The 25677-nt window shown below is 40.3% G+C and overlaps 4 protein-coding genes across 4 annotated transcripts; 3 read left to right on the forward strand and 1 right to left on the reverse strand.

The window, feature by feature from the left end:
• Positions 1 to 200: 200 nt before the first annotated feature.
• On the forward strand, positions 201 to 1974 carry BGZ61DRAFT_524481 (uncharacterized protein; the record flags this gene model as incomplete). Its single annotated transcript, XM_046252650.1, has 6 exons — positions 201 to 649; positions 713 to 752; positions 857 to 1080; positions 1132 to 1379; positions 1472 to 1602; positions 1670 to 1974. Exons 1-6 carry the CDS (start codon positions 449 to 451, stop codon positions 1972 to 1974), a joined length of 1149 nt encoding a protein of 382 aa, XP_046093775.1. The 5' UTR covers positions 201 to 448.
• Positions 1975 to 3413: 1439 nt separating this feature from the next.
• Positions 3414 to 6964, reverse strand: BGZ61DRAFT_575487 (uncharacterized protein). Its single transcript, XM_046256192.1, has 8 exons — positions 6469 to 6964; positions 6390 to 6413; positions 6016 to 6131; positions 5395 to 5873; positions 5020 to 5303; positions 4528 to 4962; positions 4201 to 4451; positions 3414 to 4113 (listed from the first exon to the last, which is right to left on the reverse strand). The coding sequence occupies exons 1-8, from the start codon at positions 6580 to 6582 to the stop codon at positions 3594 to 3596; spliced, it is 2223 nt and encodes a 740-aa protein (XP_046093776.1). The 5' UTR covers positions 6583 to 6964; the 3' UTR covers positions 3414 to 3593.
• A 718-nt stretch (positions 6965 to 7682) lies between these two features.
• Positions 7683 to 8719, forward strand: BGZ61DRAFT_374829 (uncharacterized protein; the record flags this gene model as incomplete). The annotated part of the gene is made up of 2 exons (XM_046242365.1): positions 7683 to 8235; positions 8289 to 8719. The coding sequence occupies 2 exons, from the start codon at positions 7683 to 7685 to the stop codon at positions 8717 to 8719; spliced, it is 984 nt and encodes a 327-aa protein (XP_046093777.1).
• Positions 8720 to 18262: 9543 nt separating this feature from the next.
• BGZ61DRAFT_374826 (uncharacterized protein) lies at positions 18263 to 20385 on the forward strand (the record flags this gene model as incomplete). The annotated part of the gene is made up of 5 exons (XM_046242363.1): positions 18263 to 18749; positions 18823 to 19118; positions 19186 to 19617; positions 19697 to 19947; positions 20043 to 20385. Coding segments are annotated over 5 exons (1809 nt in total), but the record flags the coding sequence as incomplete, so codon positions are not given.
• Positions 20386 to 25677: the final 5292 nt, after the last annotated feature.

Below are 25677 nucleotides of genomic sequence, written 5' to 3' on the forward strand. Positions count from 1 at the left end.
GTACTCCGTAGAATCCTTAGGAAGGAGTACAGGAATGTGCCCGGGCTGACCGAAAGGTAACCTTATCCGAGGGTCTTGGCGACCGAGGCCCCCACACACACATTCCTTTGACACCCCCACTTCAACCCCTTTTTCTGGGGAACGGAGAGAAAGGGTCCCTTCCAAGTGGTGCCCACGAAACCCACACGAGCTGAGAACACAATGAACCCCCTGTAGCCGCATGAGGATCATCGCCGCAAGGCTCCTTTAAGGAACAAATTCCAAGTATCTTCCAACCGACTCTCAGCCCCCCTCTAGCAGAAGCATGAGCTATTGGGTGGTTCGTTTCTCGCTTTGATAATTATCCCTGTTGTCAGGGTTCAGTCTGTTACAGGCCCTCCTCTGCTGGCTATCCGTAATGGCTATCAACCCTGGGTTTTTCAATCATCGCTCAAGGCTGTAATGCGTGATGGTTGGTGCTACGATGCCATCTAGTCGCTCATTGGCGCCTGCTGGAGTTGACCTCAGCGAAGACAAGCGACCTCTGATAGTTGCCGTTTCTGTCATGACATGGATTCTGGCTTTTACGACTTTGATGTTGAGAATCGCTGGTCGGAAAATTAAGGGTTTGAATCTCTGGTTGGACGACTGGTTCATTATTGTTGCTTTGGTATGCTCCTCTTGGCCCCTTGGGTCATCCATGGCCGAATCCCCAATATTGACTGTCTCCCAGGTAGCTGCTCTTGCTCATGTTAGTGGGATGGCAGGATATGGTCAGTCCATTGTCTTTGGTCCTATTTCTTCTTACAGGCCGCTTGTCTCTACTGATATTAAGAAACCAACCCCACAAATAAGCTATGATCGCTGACGATCCTAGCTACGAGCCGTGGGGTAGGCCAACATGTCTGGGCGGGGAAGCCTGACGCAACGTACGCATGGGCCCTAGGGCTGTTTATCGCTGAGATTTGTTACACTATCACTATGTGGACAACCAAACTCTCCATTCTGGCTTTCTATTGGAGATCTTTCGGTATCTGGAGTTCGATGAGATGGCCCATTTGGTTGCTCTCGGGTATTGTGAGCGCCTGGGCCATTGCAGTGGTATGCTTGCTTCCTTGCTGGATTAGAGAAATTATCTGATATATAATGCAGTTACTCGTGACGACCCTTCAGTGCTCACCAACTCGAGCCATATGGGCCCAATACGATCCGATCAACCCTTTATCGCCTTCTGACTATCACTGCGATGTCGACCAGATACAATTCTTTTATGGGAATGCTGTCCCTACCATCATTACCGACGTTTTATTAATGATTCTTCCCCTACCATACGTTTGGAGGCTCCATTTGCCAGCGGGTGGGAAACTGGCTCTGTCAGGCGTTTTTCTTGTTGGAATATGGTACGGTACCCCTTGTGATTAACTCCAAGATCGCTGCAACTATCAACAACTTATCACGGACTTGTGGAATACTAACTATTGGGATTTCTTAGTGTTACCATCGTATCTGTCGTTCGACTAGTCCTCCTCCAACCAAAAAATCTTGTTTATCCGGATATTACTTGGAATTTCGTGCCAGCTGGGATTTTGAGTATCGTCGAAGGGAATATTGCCATCGTCTGTGGTGAGTCTGACCAGCCCAAGACATCGTATAAGGCAACCCAATAACATCTAGCTAATTTCTCCCTCAGCCTGCCTCCCCTTTTGCAGACCGGTTTTGAGCAAAATCTCCGTCGGATTCATCGACTTAACACCACTATCACGCAGCAATCCGAAACATGACAAAGACATTAGCCAGGAAGGCACAGGTCGGGTTTTGGACACGTGGGGATTGGAAAGCTATGGCACGTCTCGTACTAACGCAAGAGGTACAAAGCAGAGCATAGAAACCGATGAACGCCCATTCGCGCGTCTTCCAGATGATGGATCAGATCACGGCATAGGGGTGGGGATCAAGCCAAGCTTCATTAAGCTCCAAGATATGAGCACTAATTGAATAATCCCTCAGAGAATCTATTTTATTCTAAACCCTTTGATTGGAGTAGAACACGATTGCTATTCGGTCTGTCAGAGGTCTCAATTATTCTTTAATGATTGAACCTTTATCCATTTGCACACGCTCTCCCGGCTACCAACGCTGACGCGTTATGAGCTAATTTGTGAAGTTGCGTATAAAATATTGTAACATAACACATGAGCGAGCCTGAGAACCATAGGACGGATCGTAAACACAATTGTAAAATGGCAAAGGTCTCCGTTCACAAAAATGAGATGATATCACAGAGTTTAGTTTTAGGGAATAGAACAAGTGACTAAGGTGGCCTAATAACATTGGTTCTCTCAGAGATACCAGCCATAATTTATCATGTTCAGGCATACTTATATTGACTCCTTGCACAATAAGGATTCGAAAACCCGCGTTCAACGCTCGTGATCCTTCTTCAGCAACGTTGACTGCAATCACGGTATTCCAAACTGTTTAAGGTCGAGCTAGAACAAGCCCCTGAAAGCATTAACGAAGGCTCAACCGAGGACCAGATGTTTAGCTTGACAAAAGATAGCTTGTGGAGACGCTGGATTGTCGTCTAGTGCCACTAACCATACTACTATAAACTACTAGTTTTCTAGACCAGCGAGTAACCCAAAACCCTCTCGAGAAAACAGGCGAGCGAAGGCATTGTATATCATTACAATTACCAGATTCAAGATTCGCAATCTGTTGAGTATTAATTTCTTAATCAAGTAGGATCGCGATCTAGAAGATTTTATGCAAATTCGTTGATGATGTTGGATTGACCCCTCACGTGGCAGAATAATAGGTGGATTTGCATAATCTTCTGCTGATGTCCTGACCTTAATCAGATGACCCAAAACCCCTCACAAGAAAAGAGGCGACAACGACTACCCAAGATCAATGCAATCATAGAATTCAGGTCTCATATTGTATTTAGCCGTACGGATTCTTTTAGTTACTGCTGAATAAGGCGTAAAACGGTTCCAGGTTGCAAATCTACAACCTACAGTGGTTGTGTGGAATAGTCCAACAACTCTCTAATAGAAAGGCAATCCACTCTAGATCTGCTTACACTGAAGTAATACGAGCAGTATATTCCCTGTAGCGCCTTATACTTAGCAGGAGCCATATGCTATTCAAGTACAAGTATCACTGACAGGCTAGTGCTGGCGTGTTAAACGACTTGATAGTCTCCTGGGCTTCGACAGGGGCAACAAAAAGCGGCATGCGAAGTTCGACGTTCAGCACGGCGAGTCCTTCCATACATATATCCAGACAATACTATTTGGGATTCAACTTCTGAGCTTGGTTGTTTAGGTGATCGACATGAAAGACTATCACTGGGCTCGAAGTTTACGTTGTTAGCTTGCTTCTTAACTGAATGATGTCTTCCAGGTGCCTCAACAATCGGACATCTTCCTCTTAGACGACACATCCTTCAGCTCACTACCTAATTAAATCAAACATATCTAGACCGTCGGAGTCGAGCATTTTCTTTGCACCTACGGAGTACCACATCGACTGTCAAAAAATGCCCACATCTAAGTATCCACTCGCATCACAACGTATCTATGTAACCCGAAAACCACTGCTCTTTCCCTTTAGGTCTGCTGAGGGTAATTGAAATCCGGCACTTCTACCATTTCCAGAATCTGCTGGTTGCTGTTGAACCAATCCTCGAGCTGCTCTGTGTTGTTCATCCACATCATCGAGTTCGCCCCCCCTTGACCATATATTGCATCCAGAACCTCACTCTGTCCTGGGGGGTATCCGAAAACCGGAAGCCCCTGGTCATCGCTTACTAGGGCCATTTGCTGCTGCTGTCGCTGCCCGGGATCCATAGAAGCGATGCCTAGTGTGTTGATGCATGGGTTACATTCGGCATTCACCCAAGACTGGTCTGCCGGCGGGGTCGAGTTACGAAACTCGACGAACCGGAAAGCCACGGCGTAAAGCACTTGGAATAGACGGTGCATCTTGGCCGCGGCATTTGAGACCATAGGGGCTGATTCTGTGGAATTGACAAAGTTGTAGAGGCTGGTGAGGTCTCTCTGATCCCGAGTCTCGATGACCTGACAGAAGAGAACAATAAACGGCGTGAAAGGAGCGAACATTAAGGTCCTGGGTTCGTGTTAGAACAGTTCTTAAAACGCGTGGAATTTTTTTCATTGCTAGCAATGGATGCATCATTGTCATAGTCTCACTTACCAGTGCACGTAGGAAGGGAAATAATAGGGAACCGTGCTTTCGAGACAAGCCATGTACTGTTGGTGCCGTTGGAGCGTTGCTCGTGCGGCCTCTATGCATTCAGGAACGAAAGTAGATTGAGTACTTTCGGGAGACCGGGTTGCTCGATACGCAAGTGTAAGGAGCGACAGGCGGAGGACATCGTCTGAAAGAGACATAAGCTGTACCATTGGCGCTCCTATTTTCGTACTCGCCTGGTTCAACCATTCTGCCTGGAACTTTTGGATTAGCTGTGGAATCTTTTCAAGCCAAGTCGACTAACTAGGCACAAAACACTTTATCACTCACAGTAACTTCACTTGTCTGTTTTCTGATCTCCTCTAGGTCCCCTGTGATAGCTGCAACCCGGGCCACACGCACATGGTTGGGTTGACTGACAGAGTCCGGACTGTATAGTTTCTCATAGATATCTCCCTGGCATCGGGCGGTTTTGATCCACATGGCAAAAAATGCCGATAGTGGGGTGATGTGGACGTCCTCTATCGACGGCATGGGAACGGATACATCCCAGTCTTGGATCGTCGATACCCGACCTAAGCGAAGGGATAGACTTTTGTCCATGAAGTATACGAACCAAAACAGGAACTGTTTTCGGTCCGATTTATTAGCTTGGTCTTTGAGAGATGATAGTCGATGGTAGCCTAGTGTCTGGCACAATTCGGATGCTTTGGATATCAAAGTCCAAGAGAGCGAGGGTTTTGAGATTTCGATGGCATAATAAGACTGGGGGTGATGTTAGTTCGCAGATGCGTCGGGTAAAAGGCAAAAGGATCGGCTTACCCCCAAGACAAGAGCCGCAATCATAGTCTGGTTGGCGGGTAAGTGTAAGGGTAAGTTACCCAAAGCCGTCTCGACGTTAATACGGCACATTTCGAAATACGACAGGTTCTCTTCCTTGTCCGTGGAACATGATAGTTCTTGAAAAAGATACATCATGCCGATATTGGAAATAATAAAGTCGGCCTCAGAAAAATCCTTGGATACGTAAATTCTGAGACAAATCTCTGAAAAATCATCCAACGGGCAGACATCAAAAATCCAGGTGGCTACATTTGAGTATTTGCCTAGAAGTGGCAAGGACCTATTAGCCCAAGGTGGTCAAGAGAAGGAAACCCAATTTGACGAATGTCGGCGATTATCGGAGAATGGCCTCACCTTTGAATTCGTGGATAAGTGCGACGGTCTTCTGAATGGGTGGCAATTTGATATCTGAAAGTGTAGGACGAGAAACGTAGTTTGCCATGGTATACACCATTTCGGTACCGGCAGTCTGTTGCTTCAGAGCATCGACAATGCAGTGGAGCGAGTCTAGGGACTTGCGCATTTCCAGGTCTGCGCTCTGTAAGGAATCACTCCCGATGACGTTCTGGAGGAAATCTTCGGCGAAGATGGAGTGGGCAGCCAGCGAGGACTCAGCCTCGGCCTCGATGATAGGGCTATTAGAAGCAAGTTGCATGGCGAGACTGAAGGGCGTTGAAGTTGAGGAACCAGATGGCTGAGAAGTCCTGTCTGGTGTAGCATCCTTGCCCTGAGCAGCAAGTTGAGCATTAGCAACCGGTATGGTGGTCTTTATTTCCTCAAGCAGGCGAGTGACTCCTTCGAGGCGGCGATCAATGAGATCGATCTTTCTCTCACTGAATGGCGGCGAGGTGGCCAAGAGTTAGCTCTCTTGGATATATTGACATAATATTGGCAGCAAATGGCGATAATGTGATTCATCACATTGAGACCTAGCCAACGGAATTCCAGACAATAACTATAGCTTGGGGGACTCACTACTGGGCAGACAGAAGGATGCGGGTGCGCTTCTCTTTGGGCCCTTTGTTGGCGTGGGTACAAGCTATTTTGGCGTGAATACAATGGGAGCAAGGAGAATTCCTGTCGCACCGGATCTATACCCAGTTGGTTCATGTTAGCCCAGTACCATACTATGAGGGCTTGACGGGATAGGGATAGATAAGGTGCGCAGACTCTGTGAGCTGGTAGGTGGAGCGGAATGACCGCGAATGAGGGCGAGGTGGTAACTACAATCTATCCACCCTACGCCTATCCATCGCTAAGATGTAGGGGCTGTCTTGGAGAGAGGATAGGTGTGGTACGCAGGAAAACTTTTTTCTGTTGGCACGAGATGACATTCCACATGTACATACCTTGCGCGTCCGACAGGCGTCACACTGCAAAAAAGTAAGTTGTGGGATTTTGGGAATAGAATTAGGAGCATAAACTAACGGCTCGTCGAATAGAGGAGAGGGGTACACTGTTCTGAGCAGAGTCGGAGATTTCGTCTTGGCCGTCGTCTGTAGCGTCGACATCATGAAATTGGGGGTTATTGCCGTCGTTCATGGCGGGACGGGGGCTCGGGGAAGAGCTTCAAGCGTCTAGTTTCCCCGTCTGGCCTCCGCGGGACTCACGTGGGTTTCGATGCGGCCGTAACCTAAGTTTGGATGGCCTATGGCAACCATGCAGCAGCCACGGGTGGGAGCGACGATGCAACGGGCAGATTCAACGCTAATCGGCAAAGATGGGTCGGGGGTTGCGGCAGGATGGAGGGTGGAGGAAGAAATCCCGGAAAACGTGCAGGTCGGCCTCCGGGAAAATATGTCTCTCTTGTAAGATGGCACCCCTGTCATGATATCATTAGCATGACGATCTGCGCATGGCGGCAAAGGCTATGCAAGAGGGTTAAGATCTTGCGGGTGGGAGGGACGCGCGGAACCCCTTGTCATGGCCCTGACAAAGCCAATAAGAATTAAAAAAAAGGTGTGGCGATACGGGTGCCAAGAAAGCTGTATTTCTGAAGCAACAAATCAGGGCGAACGATACTCTGTAGTAGACGGACTATCTGTACAGGGCCAATTGGTTCTATTTGTAAGCTTGCAAGGATCCTCAGCCCCATTCTCGCCCTCTGAAATAGTGACGGAGTGGGTCAGGCTGTTCATTGCTAAATACGCGGAGCCTCTGCTTGCTTGGCGGAAGTCTAAGCCGCGCCTCAGCCACGCTATAGCGCCATTGGCACCACTGAATAAGGTCTAGAGTTTGTTGCAACTGCACCATGCCGTAGTGTTGACTACGAAATCGAATGCGATTTACCCTTGATTGCTAAATTCAGCTACAGCTGTGGATATGGAAGGTCTGAGATGATTTGTGGAGGACTGCGAACAAATCTGAAAGCAAAACATTGGATCGCTAGAACGGACAGGCCAAGACGAAACTAGGAAATCAAGGAGAAAGGACAAAAATAGCGACTTGTACTCTCTTTATAAACTAAATATTAGAACAAGCAACCCAAGTGCCTGGGAAGCCTGAACCAAAATACACGTCCAACGGTCGTAGGTATAAATGCACTCGTGTGGTAACTTGTTTGGGTAGGGGCTAATATTGCGACAGGCAGCAGAAAAATCGATAAATTTGAGACGCGGAATCTCAACAAGTTGATCAACGACATGTCCACAGAATCGATAACTTTAGATCCCCGTGGCGACGTTACGCTACAAGTTACCCTCCCCGGCCACCGCACCGTTGATATAACGGCTTGCTCCCGTGTTTTAAGGAGATTGCTCCCAGCATTTGAGCGTATACTATATATGGATGCAACAGAAGCGAACGTCAACGAGGTCAAAAACACTAAATGGGTCATCAGTTTAACGGGTGATAACCTTAGTGCACTCGTCACATTGCTCAACATGGCGCATTGCTATTTGGATCGGGTTCCAAAGACGCTTTCTATGGACGAACTATACGATCTTACCGTTGTAGCTCATCGCTACGATGCCTCGCAACTTCTTGGGCCCTGGGCTCGCACATGGATGACTGCTATCAATGACATTATCAGAGATACTGGAGTGTTGCAGCCAAAGGCCTTATGGATCTCGTGGGAACTAGGCCAGAAAGAGGCATTCATGATGACAGCCTACCGGATGCTAGTGGAGCTAGAGGCGCCTGAGCTTGCTGACAATGCGGCAATGTATGAGCTCCTGACGCCGCCTTGCTTCATAGGTATTATCAAGAAGAAAATGAAGAAGACACATCGAGTGCTGACTATAAGTTAGAACATCTCAAGACAGCGCGCATTACAGCGATTGATAAGTTGCTAGCTCCGATTCGCAAGAACATCAATAGTCTGCTTGCCAGCGACGAGGACCATCGGTGGTGTCGACACGCAACGTGGATGGGCCCTCGCTTATGTGAATCGATGATACTTGGGTCGCTCATGTTCTCACTCTCAAGGATCGGTCTGTGGCCGTTGCCCGACCCGGGAGATGTCCAAGTCAGCGTTGCTGACCTTTCCGCGAAAATCTCTCGACTGAGGGTGGACGATATAGGGAAGGTCGAAGGAGAACCTCCGGTAGATCATCAAGATTGCAATCCCCAAACATGGATATTAGAAATGACTCGAAATGAGATGCGAGAACTACCGAATTTGACATCCGGCCTTCATCTGGATCATCTAGCAAAGCAGTTTATGAGATTAAACCTTTAGTCTCAACGGATGAAACTTCAGCCAATTCGGCCACTTTTGGGAGGCTGGGGACAATGTTAGAAGCCTAAATTAGAATGCAAGGGAAAGGTTACGGAGCATCTTAGTCCTGAGGCAAACAGAATTATGCCATGTGCCAGAATAGGGTGTTTTCTCTCTCTCTCCTCTTTTTCCCTTTTTTTTTAAAAAAAAAGGGGGGGGGCATAGAACGGTGCTGATGTCGTTCTGATGACATATTCTCAGTGCCAGAAAAAATTAAAGTGTCGACAGCACAACCTTGTGACGACCTACCCATCCATATACTACAGTCTTATCCATACTCTGTTCTGTTCTTGCAGTGTCCAGACGTTATCGCCTTTCATATTCTACACATGGTGGGTAGGTTAGGCAGACTTGCCCAAACATGAGGCCGCTCACCGGCAGTACATATTGGGGAAAAGCAAGGGCTCAGTAGTTGGGGATACGATTGTCCCCGTTGAGATTTGGGTGGCTCTTGTCCGTGCCCTGATCCTTGCTCTGTTTTCAGTCCTTTCCACTTTGAGACAATGCTCCTCGCATTTCCGTTCCGGGCCGCCGGTTCAGCCTTCAGCGACAAATGGTAATTTTCGCTGGGTAGCATCGCTAGAGGCTGGGCGGCGCCATGACAAGATTTTAGCGGGTCACGGCGTGTGTTCATACTTCATAGGTCGGCTTCATGGACTATGTATTACGCGAGTCAACCACAAAATAAGCACGTGCGGGCGATAGGTCTTGGCAGCCAAAAGCTTCGGAAAAGGAGGAACGCACGCCTGAAATAACTACTCAAGGCACGGGTTGTCCATTCTCGGTCATTTGGCCAAGGAATCATTGAACAAGTCGATATCTGGCCAAGCACCAAATATTTCGGGCGCTTCAGCTGCTCAAAACAAGTTGGAAGAGCAGCACAGGTAGCGGCTCAAACACCTCATCAACACCCTATGTCCGCTCCCTCGTCCTCATCGCTATCTTCACCATTGTTCCCGCTCCCATTATCGTCGCTACCGTTGCCAATCGCTGTTGCCAAGGCGCTTGCTGATTGTTCTTATCTCCTGTGGCTGTGGCATTCTTCTGACCCCTGCAGAACACGCTCTCACGCGTCGCGCCCTCATCGTAGACAGTCGGTCAGGTTGCCGATGCCCTGGTCCTGTGCGAGGCAGTAGAGCCGGCAATTGTTTTAGTAGCTCAAGACGTCAGTGTCACCGCAGCACTTTTCCATCATATCCATGTAGTCGTCCCTGTGCGGCATGGCACAAACGACGTCACGGACAGGGGCCGTCGTGGAGGTTGGTGCAGGCCGTTGGGTTCGGCAGCGCACCCCGGATGTCGAGGAAGACATTATGGATGTTTGGTGGATGCATGTTTTTTGCTCCTTGAAATGCAAGCCGCAATGGCCACTAAATTTTAATGGAAATAGATGGAATCGTAGTTGCCGATATTACGATCGAGTGTGAGGAAATTCTGAGTTACCTAACCACGGCCATTCCAAGTTTCTCTACGCATAAGCGGCAGGAGGGTAACCACCCCTGCGTCCCGTGAGTATTCAAACTCGTATTCATGGGATATTAATGGGAATTGTTTATTGCACGCGTCATCTCGTTTTTCTCCCAGTAAGTACAGCCCCTTGCCAAGAACTTTTTTTCGTCATCTTTTTATGCTTTATTCGTATCATTGTTTCTCGGCCCCAACATCTTTCTGCTAACAAATTAAGCCTTAATAAGGTTTCCTAGAATGTTGCTGAAAATTTTCGGCATTTATGAGGCGTCAGTAACCGTATTTCCGTAGGCGTAGATGTCGGGCTCCTAAGGCTGTCAGTCACACAGCAGCGGAGATAGCGGAGCAGCTATTAATGAGTGTCGCACTGAGCGTGCCCAAACAGCCAACCTGATCTGATGAACAGCAGCACCGTGTTGATTGATGTCATCGTCTATGGTGCGGGATGGTCCATCCCACAGATTGACTTATAGCACATAGCCAGATTACCGTCGCGAGTGATAGGCAAAGGAGTGGAGGCAACGACTCATCTAAGGCATGTGTTTCATCATGTTTCATCAACATCGCCACTCGCATTAAAAAGTCGAATTAGTAACATCATTTGATAGAAGAACCCAGAGTCTTTTTCTACCTGCATCCGTTCCCCATAGCTTGGTACGGCAATTACTAACATAGGTGGTGCCTGAGGCCACGACATCATGCCTACCCTGCGATAACGAGTAATGGCAATGGGTCGGCTGCATAGGTAGATTCAATCTTAGTTTTCTGACTATCTTCGGGATCAAACCGCTTCCATTGGTTCGACTGGACAGTTCGAGCCGCAGAGGACTTCTCATTTCGTATTTTAGCATTGCGAAGAAAATTAAATCAGGTTCGTATTCTCTCTCCGCCTTCCAGCGGTGAATATTGTAAACCGGCTTCAGTGAGGGGTGGTCATCAATTCAACCAGGGTCGTCGATTGAGTTGAGACATGGCTAGCACGGACTTCTGTATGGCACGCGCAGGATCGCACAGCTCACATGTCATCTTTTGTCCACCAGAGGCACGTGTCCTGCTCAGCTTACCTGAAGAGATGAGGCGGAGCGCTGCGATGAGGCGAAGCGCTGTGATGAGGAACCTTATCTTAAAGAGGGAATCAAAGGGCATGTTATAATCTCGCCAAGTGCTGCGGCACTACATCTCCATAGATAGCTTGAAATTGACGATTGCGTCAGTGAATGAAAAGCTGCACTGATGAAAGCTAAAATGGGAACTTCCACTTTTTGGTTACACTTTGTCTTGCCAGCAAGCTACGCAGGTGCTTGGCACGAACCCACCAAGATTGAACGGGACAGTCGACACCCCATGAATCGGATCATAGCGTAGCGGTTCTATGTGAACTTTTTCTGTTGCTAAAATAAGCTTTTTTGTTTATTTAGAATATGAAAGAGGTAAGAAGTTAAATAGAATTTTCTAAGTTAGAATATTTAGAAGAAATAGCTTTTTTTAAAGTTTTATAATTAATTTATGGATATTTAAAATCTCTGTTTTTTTCCCTCTTTAAACAGATCTTAAATTAACTAATTAATATAATTAGTTGTTATTTTATTTAACGTATATAATAAGCAAGCGCGCAGTACAAGCAAGTATACACCTTTACTCCCAACTACTAAATTTTATCTTTTAACTTAATTTTCTTAACTACAAATTATATCATTCTTAATTAATAAGGCAAATATTAATCTTGCTCTTTAAGCTCTTAAGAAAAACCCTTAATTAACTCTCTTTTATACTTTAAAGATCTATAAAGTCTCCTACTATACTCTAGAATGCTAATATAATAGTATTTCTTCCTGATGCGATATTATATCTAATTTAAAAAAACTATCTAATTTAGAAGAATAGATTATTATTTAATTTATTCTTAATTTAAATTTATAAGAGTTTTTCTTATAATTATATAATATTAAAGAAATAGCTAATTAATTACTTACTAACTATAATATATTATCTATTAGTAAGTACTAGACTTTTAATTTTATTAGATAATAACTAAATATTAAGATAAACTTTTTTTATAAATATAATTATTAAAGAGCTAAATATAAAAATCTTACTATTATTTATAATTAATTCTAGCTTATAGAGAATATAATTATAAAATATAATATTAATCTAGCTAATATTTATAATTTTAATAAGACTAGTTTTATAATAGGTATAATTATAAATAGAATAGTTATTATAGATATAAATAAATATAGAAATTTAAAATTAATTTAGCTTGGAAACTAGAAATAGATTATAGTTATTTAGGTAATTAATATAAAAAGCTGGATAATTTAGCTATTTATTATAATTATAGGCTAATATTATCTTACTAGCTAGTATTAGAAAAGTAACCTTTTAGATAATTAGACTATTATAATAACTTAAAATAGCTAGATTAATAATAAAATAGATTTTAAATAGCTTAAGTATTTTAATTAGTATATAAAGAATTAATTAACTAATTACTATTATTTTCTAATTTTTAATAAATATAAAAATTACTATTTTATTAATTTTAAAAAATATTAAAAAAAATATTATTATATTTTATATACTATTTTATTTATTTTATCTACTCCAGCCTCTTAATATTAGATACTTTAAGCTACTTAAAATAGCCTATAATTAAAAAATTAAGTAATTAATTAGATATTTTATAATTTATATTATAAAAATTAAGTTCTTTCTAGTCTTCTATACTATTTATATAGCTACTATAATAAAAAGTAATATTAAAAAAGATTTTTAAGAAGCTGGATTTATTTTCTTAAATCTAGAAAATATTATATTAAAGCTTAATATATAGCTATAGACTCTAATACTAGCTCTAGAGGAGGTTAGCCTCTCTAGTTCTTAAATTTTAAAAACTCTAAAAATAGTACTTAAAGCTAGTTTATAGTTTAAATATCTTAAAAAATAAATAAGAAGATATTAAAGTAGCTCTTTAATATCTATTCTTAAAATACTTAAGTTATTTTCTAAGAAAATAAAAATAATAATATATTAAATAATATTATTAAAGTCTAAAAACCAGATTCTTTAATAGATAAATAAAACTCTTAGTACGTAATATAGAATAAAAAAAACCTACTTATATTAAAAAGAAAAGATAACTATAGATAAAAAAAGAAATAAGATAGATTAGAGAGATATTAATATATAGATAGTAGCTAAATTATCAAGAAGTAGTAGTTAAAAAAGATTAGCAATACTAAAAGAAAGATACTATAAAACTTATAGAAAGGCCGGTTATAATATAAGAACCTATCAGGCTGTTATTAAGACCTCTAGAAAAGAGTATAGTAATTAGTTTTAATTAATTAGATATTTTGTTATATTTTTATTACTAAATTTATATTAAAGGTTAGAGAAAAGTATATACTTACTTATACTGTGCACTTGCTTATTATATATATTATATTTAAACTTAAAAGATAAGTCTGTTAATTATATAAGTAAGTTAGTTAACTACTAAAATAGCTAACCTTACTAAAAATATATTATTAATTATTTAGAATAAAATAAAAATATCTTAGTGTATTCAGTATCTAGTTCTGTATTTATTTTCTATTATCTATCTGAACTTAACACTTAGATAATTTACGTATCAATATCCATACTAAAATTTAAGTACCCAAGCTAAGCTTTGGTTACGCCTGGGCGGGTAGATATGAGTTGCAACCTGACAAAAGGACGCATGAATTTCCCTTTAGTTGATGCCACTGCTTGTAGTATCAAGACGAGCCAACCAACTCCGACTTCACAAGTGAAGCATACGCGGACGCCCAGGCATCGCTCGGAATCGATCCTCAACAAAGTTCAACTCCGCCATCTCCTATTCGTGCTTACCGCCTGAGGGACAATGGCTACCTTGCTTCTGTTCCACCATCGCCCGAACCGCAATTCCATACCCCCGCGCCCCCTGGTTTCGATCAGTACGATATCGCCGTCTTCTTATCCCACGAGTGACGACCCGAATCGACCTTTGACGATGCTGATGAGAACTGGGTTCTACGACAACAGCAGCACTATCATGAAGCTAATAACAATGCACTCAAGTAATCAAAACGCGAAAAGCCAGGCTTGTCCAGAGTCCCGTGCTTAATGTCGACTACTTAGTGCCCAGTACGGTTGAGAATGCCGTTGAGCCCCAATAACTTGACAGTTCTAACAAGGGCCAGCTTGAAGAATTCACCACCATAGAATGCACTGCCGCCGCCTGCGGCCCGAATGATTTCACCCTGAAAAAATGATATGACCTTCGCCCCCGAATGTACAATAGACACACGGAACTGCTGATCCCCATCACCTACTACAATTAAAACATGGTCCTTCTGACCCGGAAGCTTTATAAAACCAAGTAGAACATCCTGGATATTATTCAACTTAAGTACGCGTCGTTTTGGACTTACAGTAGTCCTGCTTAGTAAAAGATTGTTGTTTATCTTATCTTTGATGGCATTAGTTAAGGAGACACCAATGTGTTTGATATTTTGGCTACTATTGATATCTACTAAGATGACATTCTCAAAGAAGACCTCAATGGAAAGAAGACTATAGCTTGTGTCTTTAAGTACACAAGCTAGCTATTTATTACTCCAAACCAACAGCTCATCTAGCCTACCAAAGATAGTGAAGCGGAGTGGGAAGGGTTATTGGGCGGATTGGTTACAGAGTAATGCTGATGAAAGGGTCTATAAGAGGGACTATTTGGCTGCGAGAAACTAAATTCAACATCATTGAGGTCCCTCTGTCTATTTCAGATATCTTACCAACCTCAATCTTTGCGACCGACCCGATAAAGCTTATCATGAGATCCTTCTCTTTCTTATGAGCATTTCCCCGAGTCAATAGTATATTATTTTGAGTTGCCTAGCTAGGGCCTGAGCTGACCTGGCCAGAGGACTCAAAGATGTATAACACAGAGGATTCAGCTATAAAAAGGTGGAACATTTGGATGTTATTCCTGACCTTTTCCGCCGCCAAAATAGCAATAATCTGCCTTCTGTGCAATTTATATTTTGTCTTAAATAGAATAACAGCAAGAACGTTAACCTGAAATGTTAGTTATTTACTATTTGGTTTTTCTTTTAGCTGTACTCAATATGATCAGATAGATCAAAGCCATACAGTATTTTCAAACAACAGAGACAAACAGTTAGTGCTACACCCAGCAACAGAAGAGCCAGTAGCTGAGCAATAAGGTTGTTGCACACTGGTCTTTGCCTTAAGCTTCAATTCAACCCTTCTGACTTCAACCCTGCTTAGACATAAAGGTTAGAATGGGGCAAAAAAGTTAGACAGGATTCCGGCAGATGGAAAAAAAGTAGCTTGAAACCTAAACTTGGGCCTTGGCAATTGTGACGTGCACAACGAAAATGCAGTAAATTCAAACATTAGGTTCCCTCATCGAGGGTAGCTATTTACTATATTTGGCAAAATTCTGAACTCAGAAGTGGCAATCCTGATTAATACAGAAATGTGGCAGGCATACCTACGTCACGCTACGTGGCTTGCATTATTTTGCAATTTCTACTTGCCCTTGGAAACCAACCAAAAGCGTCCAAGTACACATATCTTATATTATTGAGGACCTTTAGTCTGATGATTCAAGGCTATTGAAAAGGGGGAACTTGCTTTTTGTACCAAAATAACCACCCCAGAGGCTCTAGGGTATCTGAGACAACAGCTTGCTGTAACCTTTCTGAAAACCCAGTCTTGGAGAAAATTGCTCAACAAGACTAGATATCAGCAATTGGAAAAGAGGGACTGTGTGACTATATGCCTTTGGATGCAGAACATTAAAAATTGAGGAGAATGGAATAGAATTAACAGCCGTGGAGACTACCGACGCAGCGGCCCAAAACTAGGAAAAACTAGGAAAAACTTGCAAAGACTCAAAAACTGATGTCCTCTCTCAATCACTGCACAAGGTCCCGTTCTTATCTGCCCCTCCCTGCCCTGTTAGCCCGGGTCTAAGTCATATTATCCTGACTGTCTCTGCGGTCCAACACATTATGTTTTTATCTTGACTACATTTTTGGTGATTCAAGCCTTCCAAAAGCCAATTGAAGACCAAATATCTTTCTCTTCAGGCAGCGAAATCTACGAAAGTTTCTTTGACGGCAAAGGCGTGGCCGGCACTATCCTGATTGCGCTCATCACAATCTACAGGCTCAATTTTATTGCCTCAGTCCTTTATCTTAATCCTCGGCACATGTTTCATTCCTTTCCCCAGTATTTATTTCTTGTGTCAACCTATGTCAACATACTGATAGTTTATTCCTTCAACAACTGGCATGATGGTTCTTCGGGAACCAAATGGTCTGATAAGTTGGACGCCCCTCCCTCCACCGATTTGACGAGAGGGGATGACAATGAGGCAAGCGTGGAAGAGATTGAGAAGGAGAAGGAGGACATTGATACACAATTCGAAAGGACTGTGTAGAGAGCTCTTGCCCCGATGGAGGAATTCCAAGATGATGCAGTTGAGCCTAAAGATGCTGAAGATTCCTATAAATCTTTCTGTACTAGGTTAGTGGTGTCTTGGCTATTCTCTAATATTCTGCTCATTGCAGTCATCACGAGCAATGAATCCAGCATGCTCAACGTTGGTGTAAGTAGTATGCCTCAATTACAGAGTATTTTACCTTGAACTATTGGCGCAGATGCTAATTATCTCTACAGGAGGCAGCGACTACGAGAACTCCGTTTTATTTCTGGTTTCTCATGTAGGCAACCGCCGTTTTCTCCATCATTGGATTCATGGGGGTTTTGTGGTTCTTGGGGAAAAGTGGCATCCTGTGTTGTCTCGTAGCGCGATGAAGGCTGGTGTGTGGCCACGTACGAAGGGGAGGGATTGATCAGTGTAGACTTGGCTTTTTATTTAACTTTTTGGATTATTTTCATTGCACACTTTTACATTTGTCTACTCGCATACATGGAGAAAGATATTGACAGTTGTAATCTATAAAACCACTTCACTTGGATACTGGCTTAGTTCCTCGAGATCAAGCATCACTGCCTTGTGCAAGCAGTGACACCAATAAGGCCGTAGTTGGTTAGCCTTTCTCCGTATCTCTCCGCAGGTCTCTTGGCATTGAGAAAAAACTGGCTTGTGGAACCCGCTCGCCCCACCCGTTATGATGAATGTTGCTATCTTTAGCGTATTCATGCACTGCCTCGCGAGACGGCCATGGCGTCACGGATTCCGCGGGCTCCAGCAATGGGTTCCCTCCATTTCCTGTCTCAAGAAAAGGCACCACTTTTCTGTTTCCAGACATGGCCTGCGTAGTTTCGTGCTCCTACTCCTCCGTCACAGTCTGAATATTCATCCCAATTCCGTCCGTCGTCTTGCTGGCCCGTTTCTGACAGGCACCTTACCTTGTCTTTGATCCCCACAGTCGTCTTCTTTTAATAATACGTAACTAGTAACCCCTTGTCACGCCCACTGACACCGGCCGCCTGCATATCACCATGGCCACCGACAGCTCGGATGATGTCCCCCAAGGCGATATACCAGACAATCCACCCACCTCCACACCAAGAGCCGTCAGTTTCCATCCCACACCCTCCCTTCCTCCATCGCGCGCAGTACAAGCCATGACTCACATTTCTGTAGTGTGACGCTTGCCGTTTGCGTAAGGTGTGTACCCGGTTCATGCTACCCACGGACGGTTGGTTGATTGCCGCCTTTATGTCTTGTCGAAGAGAGGCCAAACCCCTTGATGCTACACTACATTGAGCACACGTCAAGCTAATCAAGGCATACATTGATTACAGATTCGCTGCGGTAGGAACTTCCCCTGTTCGCAATGCGTCCAAACCAAGATCCCCTGCGTCTACACCGATAGACGGCCCAAAGAGAAGAGCACTCGCATTCTCCTATCTGCCAATTAGTGAGTGTTTTATTATTATTGTTACATTGAATCATTATGCCGCTCCAATAAACCCATCCTCCACCACTTTGCTCACCACCAGTCGTTGACCATTTTCTTCTCACTGTGCAGTGAGAGAAAAATTGACACACTTGATCGTCGGCTCGAACAAGTCACTCTTTTACTGCAGGAAATAAAGACCAACCTGCCGTCTACAATATCTGGATCTTTACCGCCAACCCAAAGCAAGGAGGCCTCACCAGAGGGAACAACTATATATCGACCATCCGTGCCATCAATCCCAATCGTCTTGAACGATACAGTGCAAGCTACTTTACACAGCTTTATTGTCGAGGGCGAATCTTCACTAGCAGCCAACGCTGTATTTGCCCACGAGTTCCTCCAAAACTTTCTTCACACAAATATCCTAGAGGGCGCCAGCCTAGAAATGAACCAGAGCTTAGAGGCGCTGCAGCATATTGTGGATGGTTTCAAACAGAAGACTGCGGCCACCGAAATGCACTACTCCAAAGCTAGGCACATTCAACGCCCTACTCTCCCCGACATCAAACTGCCGCCCATCGAAAAGACTGTGTCACTCATACGTAGATGCAAAAGTATGTTCTTTCTCCCATTTTAGCCCTGCTTTCCATTTTCCGAAATTGACAAATCCCATCTTAGGCCCAACAGCTGAGCTATCAGAAATGTCTACTTGGATCTTCGAAATCACTCCTCTGAAAGATTTCCCTGAAACCTGTCTCAGGATTTATGTCTCGGAGGATTGTTCCGACGCTGACATTCTTACTGCCAACTATGGCATGTTTCATTTTTATCTGCAGCAATCGCAAACTACATCATCATCAGCCGAAAGAGAAGAGACTGCATCATACGCCGAAATGTGTCGGGAAAACCTTGAGACTACTCTAAGTAACTTGTCTTTGCACTTACCAGCAACATCGAGCATGATTAGTGCTCTACTTTTAGGCGTACGTATTTATTTTACCCGAGTTCCTTCATGCTATAGCTGCAAGGCTCACATATCGCAATCCTTAGGCGTATTACTCTGTCGAAATCTCAAAACCGTGGCTCGCTTGGACCTTGACATGCAAGGCGTCAGAGTTGTGTCAAAGACTGGGCTACAATCGGCTTTCATCTATGACGAGTGACACAACTGAAGACCAAGAGTACAAGCAACTTCTTTTCTGGCGCATATACCACTTAGATAAGAGTTTGTCTCTTCGCCTAGGACGGTCGTCGTCCGTCCAAGACGAGGACGTGACGGTACCTATCCCCCCGGTGGAAGGTCTTGGTACTAGACCTCTCTCAGCGTTCGTGTCCATGTGGATAAGAACTGCACGGTGTCAGGGAAACATTTACCAGATGCTATACAGCCCGGATTCCATCAAAATGCCCAATTGTGTACGTCGGCATCGGGTCAGCGCTCTGGTAAAGGACCTAGAAGAGATTAGGCTATGGCAAGTCAGTGTAAGTAGGAACTTATCCTGTGTTCACACGACTCGGCATAAACCGGGCGAACTGGCTGAGAACTTACGTGTATATTCAGATACAGTGGATCGAACAGGCCTACTCAGCAATTGGAGAGGGCATGGTCAAATTCATATCTGCATCTGACGACGTGCTCCGCCTGTCTCTCCTTACACTTGTGTATCGAGCAAGCCCCCCTAGTGAAGGCTCTCATACAATCTTTATTCCCGAGTGTATTGAAGCCGCACGAGCGACGCTGAGGCGACACCGAGATTGTATGTCTTTTGTCGAAAGCGCGCATTCTAGGTACTTTCCCCCGTATCTACATATGTGAGTTACACACACAAGAATCTATCATACAACCATTTCCAGCTCAAATCAAACCCAATCCCTCGAGCTAATGGCTTCATTCTAATAACTCTAAGGACTTTATTATCCGTCCCCTTTGTCCCCTTTATCATTCTTTTCTGCCACGTTATCGAATCCCATGATATGAGCGACGTTGCCAGCCTTCACGACTTCCTTGCCTCAATTGAGCCAGCCCCAAAAGTATCAGAAGCCGCGGCTGAAATGTACCGTCTGTTACAGGTGCTATACAGCGTGGCTCTCCGGTATATTGAGTTTCATACTTCAGATTGTGCAGTACACCGTATGCAGATGTATGCCGAACTGAACCCTGACTTGACATCTGTAGGAGTTCCGCCAGTGTTTCTAGAACACTGCCACCAACAGCAATCCTCTAATTCAAGGTTCTCTGAAAATAAGTAGGCCCTACATCCGTCTCTAGGAGTCGATATTGAGTTGGATGGCCTCCTCGCAACAGCCAAGCCATTCATTGTGGGGTAGTGGACGAGTCTAAAACTAATCAGCAAGTCGCCAGTGGTGCTTGGCTGAAATACTGGAACGGTCTACTCAGGACGGGCGGGGATGGGGGCGGGGAATGGTTGGGTTAGGTCGGTGATGTCACCGTCCGGAAGTTTGACTCGACTGTAGTCGCATTGAGGATAACCCGTTGCCGCAAAAAAAAGCACAAGAGATATTAGTTTTTAGAATTAAAATCGATTGAATTCAATTTGTTAATTGAATAGGAAGCTTCGGCGATTCGTAGACCGGAAAAGCCAAGCTGAGGTGATCCGAGCCGCATGAACATTTAATTAGGTCATGAACCCAAGCTACCTATAAGATACTTAAAAACCCTACTTCCCATCCTGACCTTATACTACTGTTATTTCTTCCTTATCTGCTCATCACAATATCAATTTAGCTGGATTCTCCTGCCCCATAATACTAACAGGTACATCAACATAAAGAATACAGCATCTCACACTACGCGCCGCCATCTCATCTCCGACGATGCTCGCGCGTCTTATAGTAATAGCACGCCAATTCGGCATCACAGCTATACACCAAGCAGGCCCGGGAAAGGTAGTGCCGACGACGGAGCGCCAGCCTAACCCCACGGAATCAGAGGAAGATATCAGAGCAGACCGGTTGCGTATTGAACTGCTATATAAGCCACATCCGACTAAGAGCAAAGAGGATGTTCGTGCGGATCGGAGCACAGAGGATCCAATCCATAACAAGGGTAAAGGCAAGCCTGCAGCTGGAAAGCCTTAAAGGGAGTTTAGCGGGGCTTGACGATTGTGGCGTCCTGATGGGTATCTATAGGGGCGGGCAGGTTAGAGTCTATACTCGAGGGGATTGAGAGGGTCGTAATAATACATACGGTGCAGGAGCAATCTGAATGTAAAATAGCAAAGTTAAGGCAGAAAGTATGATTTAATATCTTCTATAAGTACCACGCTTATTCTAATTCTTAAGATATAGATAGGTAATCTTCTTTAATAATATCCCAATTTATTCTATCTAAATCTATAGTATCTTCTGTACTATTACTCGACGTATTGCTATAGCTCGTCTAGTTGTATAAAAATACGCTCCCCGTGGTAGGGGTATATTACAACAGCAACCCCGCGCTGCTGTCTTCGTGGCCTACGGAGTTATCGCAGGAGATAGATTCCAGGATAGAAGGAATTAGGTCCACGAAATAGTCCATATTATGGCTTAGAGATACGCCGAGGATTGCCGGGCTGCTCTTGGACGAGGATAAACTTTGCTGTTGCTGTAAGTGCCCGCTGGCGGCTCCCTTAGCTGCTGTTAGCTGAATGCACAGCCAGGCTGGAGAGTTAATATCTTAAGGGGGTCTCCCTTTGCTGATATATAAATTAATAGTCCAGATAATCCTCAGATATAAATCCAGTTACTTTAGCAGGATATAACTCCAGTCTGTAATAGACTTATAGCTAAATTAAGATAAAATTTGGGTATTAATTTAGGTAAGATTAGTAGCGTATCTTGCTATTTGCCTGATTTATTCCACTCCCTAATATTACAGTATAAAACTATTTATTATCTTAACTAATATATTTAGCTAATTTTAAATTAACTTTAAAGTTAAGTTTAATTTAGTTAATAGGCTTAATAGTAACTTATTATTTAAAGAGAATAGTCTTATAATAATTATATATAATATTAAAGAAATTATTATATACCTAAGTTTATTTTATAAATTTATTATTAACTTTTAAAATAGAATTTTATTAAAAGTATACATTCAACTTATATTATTATTAGTAATTAGTAGATTAAGTAGTTAGTAATATATTAACTTCTTAAAATATTTTATTAGGTTAAATATAAAGCTTTATAATTTATAAGTAATTTTATAAAGTTATATAATTTAATAAATAACTTTTATATTTTTACCTATTTAGTTTAATATAATAAGCTAACTGGATATTTAGTAGTAATATAAAATAATATTAGTAGTATTATAATAGAAATAAAAGTATTTTAAATAAAAAATTAATAAGTATAATTAAAATAACTTACTAGTAATATATATATATAAGATTCTTTTATAATATAATAATTTTATATAATATATATAATAAGTAAGTAAAATAAATAAGTAAGTAAAATAAAAATCTCTTAACTTATATCTTTTTTATTTAATTAATTAATTCTTAACTATTTAGTATATTATAATTTAATAAAGAGGTTAAAATTCTTCTTATCTTTTAGGCTCTTTAAAATAACTTAAAATTAAAGCTTTAATATATTATAGAGATTTATATAGTTAATTTAATAATATTCTAGTATTAATAAAAAAATATTTAATTTTAATATAATACTATCTAGAAATTATATAAGCTATTTAATCTAGAAAAAGAAATTCTTATTTATTTTATTTTTACTTTAAATTTATAAGAATTTCCTCTTTAGCTATATAATATTAAAGATATAGCTAATTAATTACTTACTAACTGTAATATACTATTAGTTAGTATATATTAAGCTTTAAACTTTATTAGGTAATATCTAAATCTTAAAATATATTTCTTTTAAAAATATAACTATTAAAAAGCTAAATATAAAAATCTAATTATTATCTAAAAGTAATTTATACTTATAGTAAATATAATTATAAAGTATAGTATTTAATTAAATAATATCTATAACTTTAATAAAACTGGCTTTTTTATAAATAGAATTATAAGTAAAATAATTATTATAAGCTTAAAAAATATAAAATATTAAAATTAATATAGTTTAGAAACTAAAAATAAATTATAATTATTTAGGTAATTAATATAAAAGATTAAGTAATCTAGCTATTTATTATTAATTCAGGCTAATATTATCTTATTAATTAATATTAAAAAAGTAACTTTCTAGGTAATTAGATATTTATAATAACTTAAAATAGCTAAATTAATAATAAGACTAATTTTAAGTAGCTAAAATACTTTAACTAATATATAGCTAATTAATTAATTAATATCTATTATTTTTTAATTTTTAATAGCTATAAAAATTACTAGTCTATTAAATTTAAAAGATATTATAAAAAAAATAAGATTATTAAGTTTTATTTACTATCTTATTTATTTTACTTACTTTAGCCTCTTAATATTAATTATTTTAAGCTACTTAAAAAAAGCCTATAATTAAAAAATAGAATATCTAATTAAATACTCTATAATTTATATTTCTAAAACTAAATTCTTTCTAGCCTTTTATATTATATTTTAGATTATTATAATAGAGAAAAATATTAAAATAGCTTTTAAAAAAGCTAAGCTTATTTCTCTTAACTTAGAAAGTATAATTTTAAAGCTTAATATATAGCTATAAACTTTAATATTTACTAGAGAGGAAGCTAAGTTTTTAATTTCTTAGATTTTAAAGACTTTAAAAAGTATACTTAAAGCTAGACTTTAATTAGAATATCTTAAAAGATAAATAAGAAAATATAAAAATAACTTATTAAAGTTAATTTTTAAAGCTTTATAATTTCTTTTTAAGAAAATAAAAACTATTATATATAAAGTTATCTTATTAACTACTAAAAATAAAAACCTTTAAGAGGTAAATAAAATATTAAGCTAGTATTAAAAGGTAAAAAAAAACCAGACTATAAAAAAGAGAGATAATAATAATAAAAGAAAAAAAATAGGTAATTAATTAAATAGATATAAATATATAGATAGTAGCTAAATTATTAAAAAGTAGTAGTTAAGAAAAGTTAGTATAACTGGATATTTAATATTATAATATCTATAATAAGCTTAGCTATAATATAAAAACCTATTAAATAGTAATTAAAATATTTAAAAAAGAGTATAATAAGTAGTTATAAGAAAATAGATTTATTAATATTATACAGAGGGAAATACTATATATTAATTATCTATTTAAAGCTATAAAAAAAGAAAAAAAATCTTATTTATAATCTTAAAGAAAGCTTTTATTTAAATAGCTATAAGAGCAGTATATTCTAGTAGTAGGTTTCTCTTTAACTAAATATAATATAGCTATATCCCTTAATTTAAAACTTTAGCCTATAATATTACCTTCTTTTTTTACTCTAGTTATTATAGTTATTATTAAACTCTTTATAACTCTTATAAAATATCTTAAAAACTAAGATAACTTTAATATATCTTACTATTATTTTTATTTTTATTTCTAGTAATTATACTATTTAAACTTTTAGAGCTTTTAAATTTATAATTTTCTATTATATTAAGCTAACTAAGAACTCTCTATATATATACTATATCTTTATTAATTATAACTTATATTAATTAATTTAGTACTTTATAGAGCTATAGTATATATATTTACCTTTTTTATACTATTTTTATTACTATACTAGAGATATTATTAAAGCTATTTTTCTAACTTTTATAGACTTCTATTTTATTACTCTACTTAAAATTAAGCTCTATAAATCCTGCTATAAAATCAGCTTAAAATCTCTAAATAATAATAGTATATATATAAAGTTATTATACTTCTTTAGAAGGTATAGCTACCCGTCTAAATATTATATTATTGCCTTATTAAGATAGCTAGTTAGAATTATAATATTTATATTATTAGATTATAAGTCTGCTCCAGCCTTATAGAGAGTTTACTTAAAATATATAAGAAATTTAACTAAGGGTTTTAAGTTCTACTATAGTTCTTATAGCTGCTACCCTGCCTTTTTTATCTTATTAGGGTTATTAAAAATTTAGATGAGGTATTTTAATAAGGCAGTCAGATTCTATTTATATTTTTATTCGATATATTATATATATACTAGTATAGAAGATTGGATCTCTAAGCTTAGTAAACTATATATATAATAGAACTGAATACTTATACTTCTAATTGCAAGTCTATTAATATACAGCTTTATATATAAAGCTAGAACCTAAGCCTTCCAGTTTTTAGTATTTCCGTTAAATTAGTCGAGGTCGGGCAGGACCTGCCGCAGCCGCTGTATTTATATTGCTTCTTAGAGCTCAGCAATTTGCTCCTTTATTTCCGTGATTGTAGCTATCAGCTCCGCCTCGCGGGCGTTCTACTGGCTAGTTCCTTGCGAGGTTATTGCGTATTCGTTGCGTTCGTTTGCCGTGCCGTGTATGTTGTGTTGAGCTTTGAATAATATAAGGGGACAGATCCGTCGATGTTGCGCGGAGGGAAATGCCGTGTATTGATCGTCTATTT

This window comes from Ilyonectria robusta (genome assembly GCF_021365365.1).
Source record: "Ilyonectria robusta strain PMI_751 chromosome Unknown BGZ61scaffold_78, whole genome shotgun sequence".
NCBI classification, from domain to species: Eukaryota; Fungi; Ascomycota; class Sordariomycetes; order Hypocreales; family Nectriaceae; genus Ilyonectria; species Ilyonectria robusta.

What these genes read in the sequence shown, in the direction of transcription:
- BGZ61DRAFT_575487 (XM_046256192.1), bottom strand. Translation starts at nt 6,582, where the DNA reads ATGAACGACGGCAATAACCCCCAATTTCATGATGTCGACGCTACAGAC. An exon ending in TTGCGGCTCTTGTCTTGGGG is followed by an intron (nt 4,963 to 5,019) that starts GTAAGCCGATCC and finishes CATCACCCCCAG; the next exon opens with TCTTATTATGCCATCGAAAT. An exon ending in AACAGACAAGTGAAGTTACT is followed by an intron (nt 4,452 to 4,527) that starts GTGAGTGATAAA and finishes CAAAAGTTCCAG; the next exon opens with GCAGAATGGTTGAACCAGGC.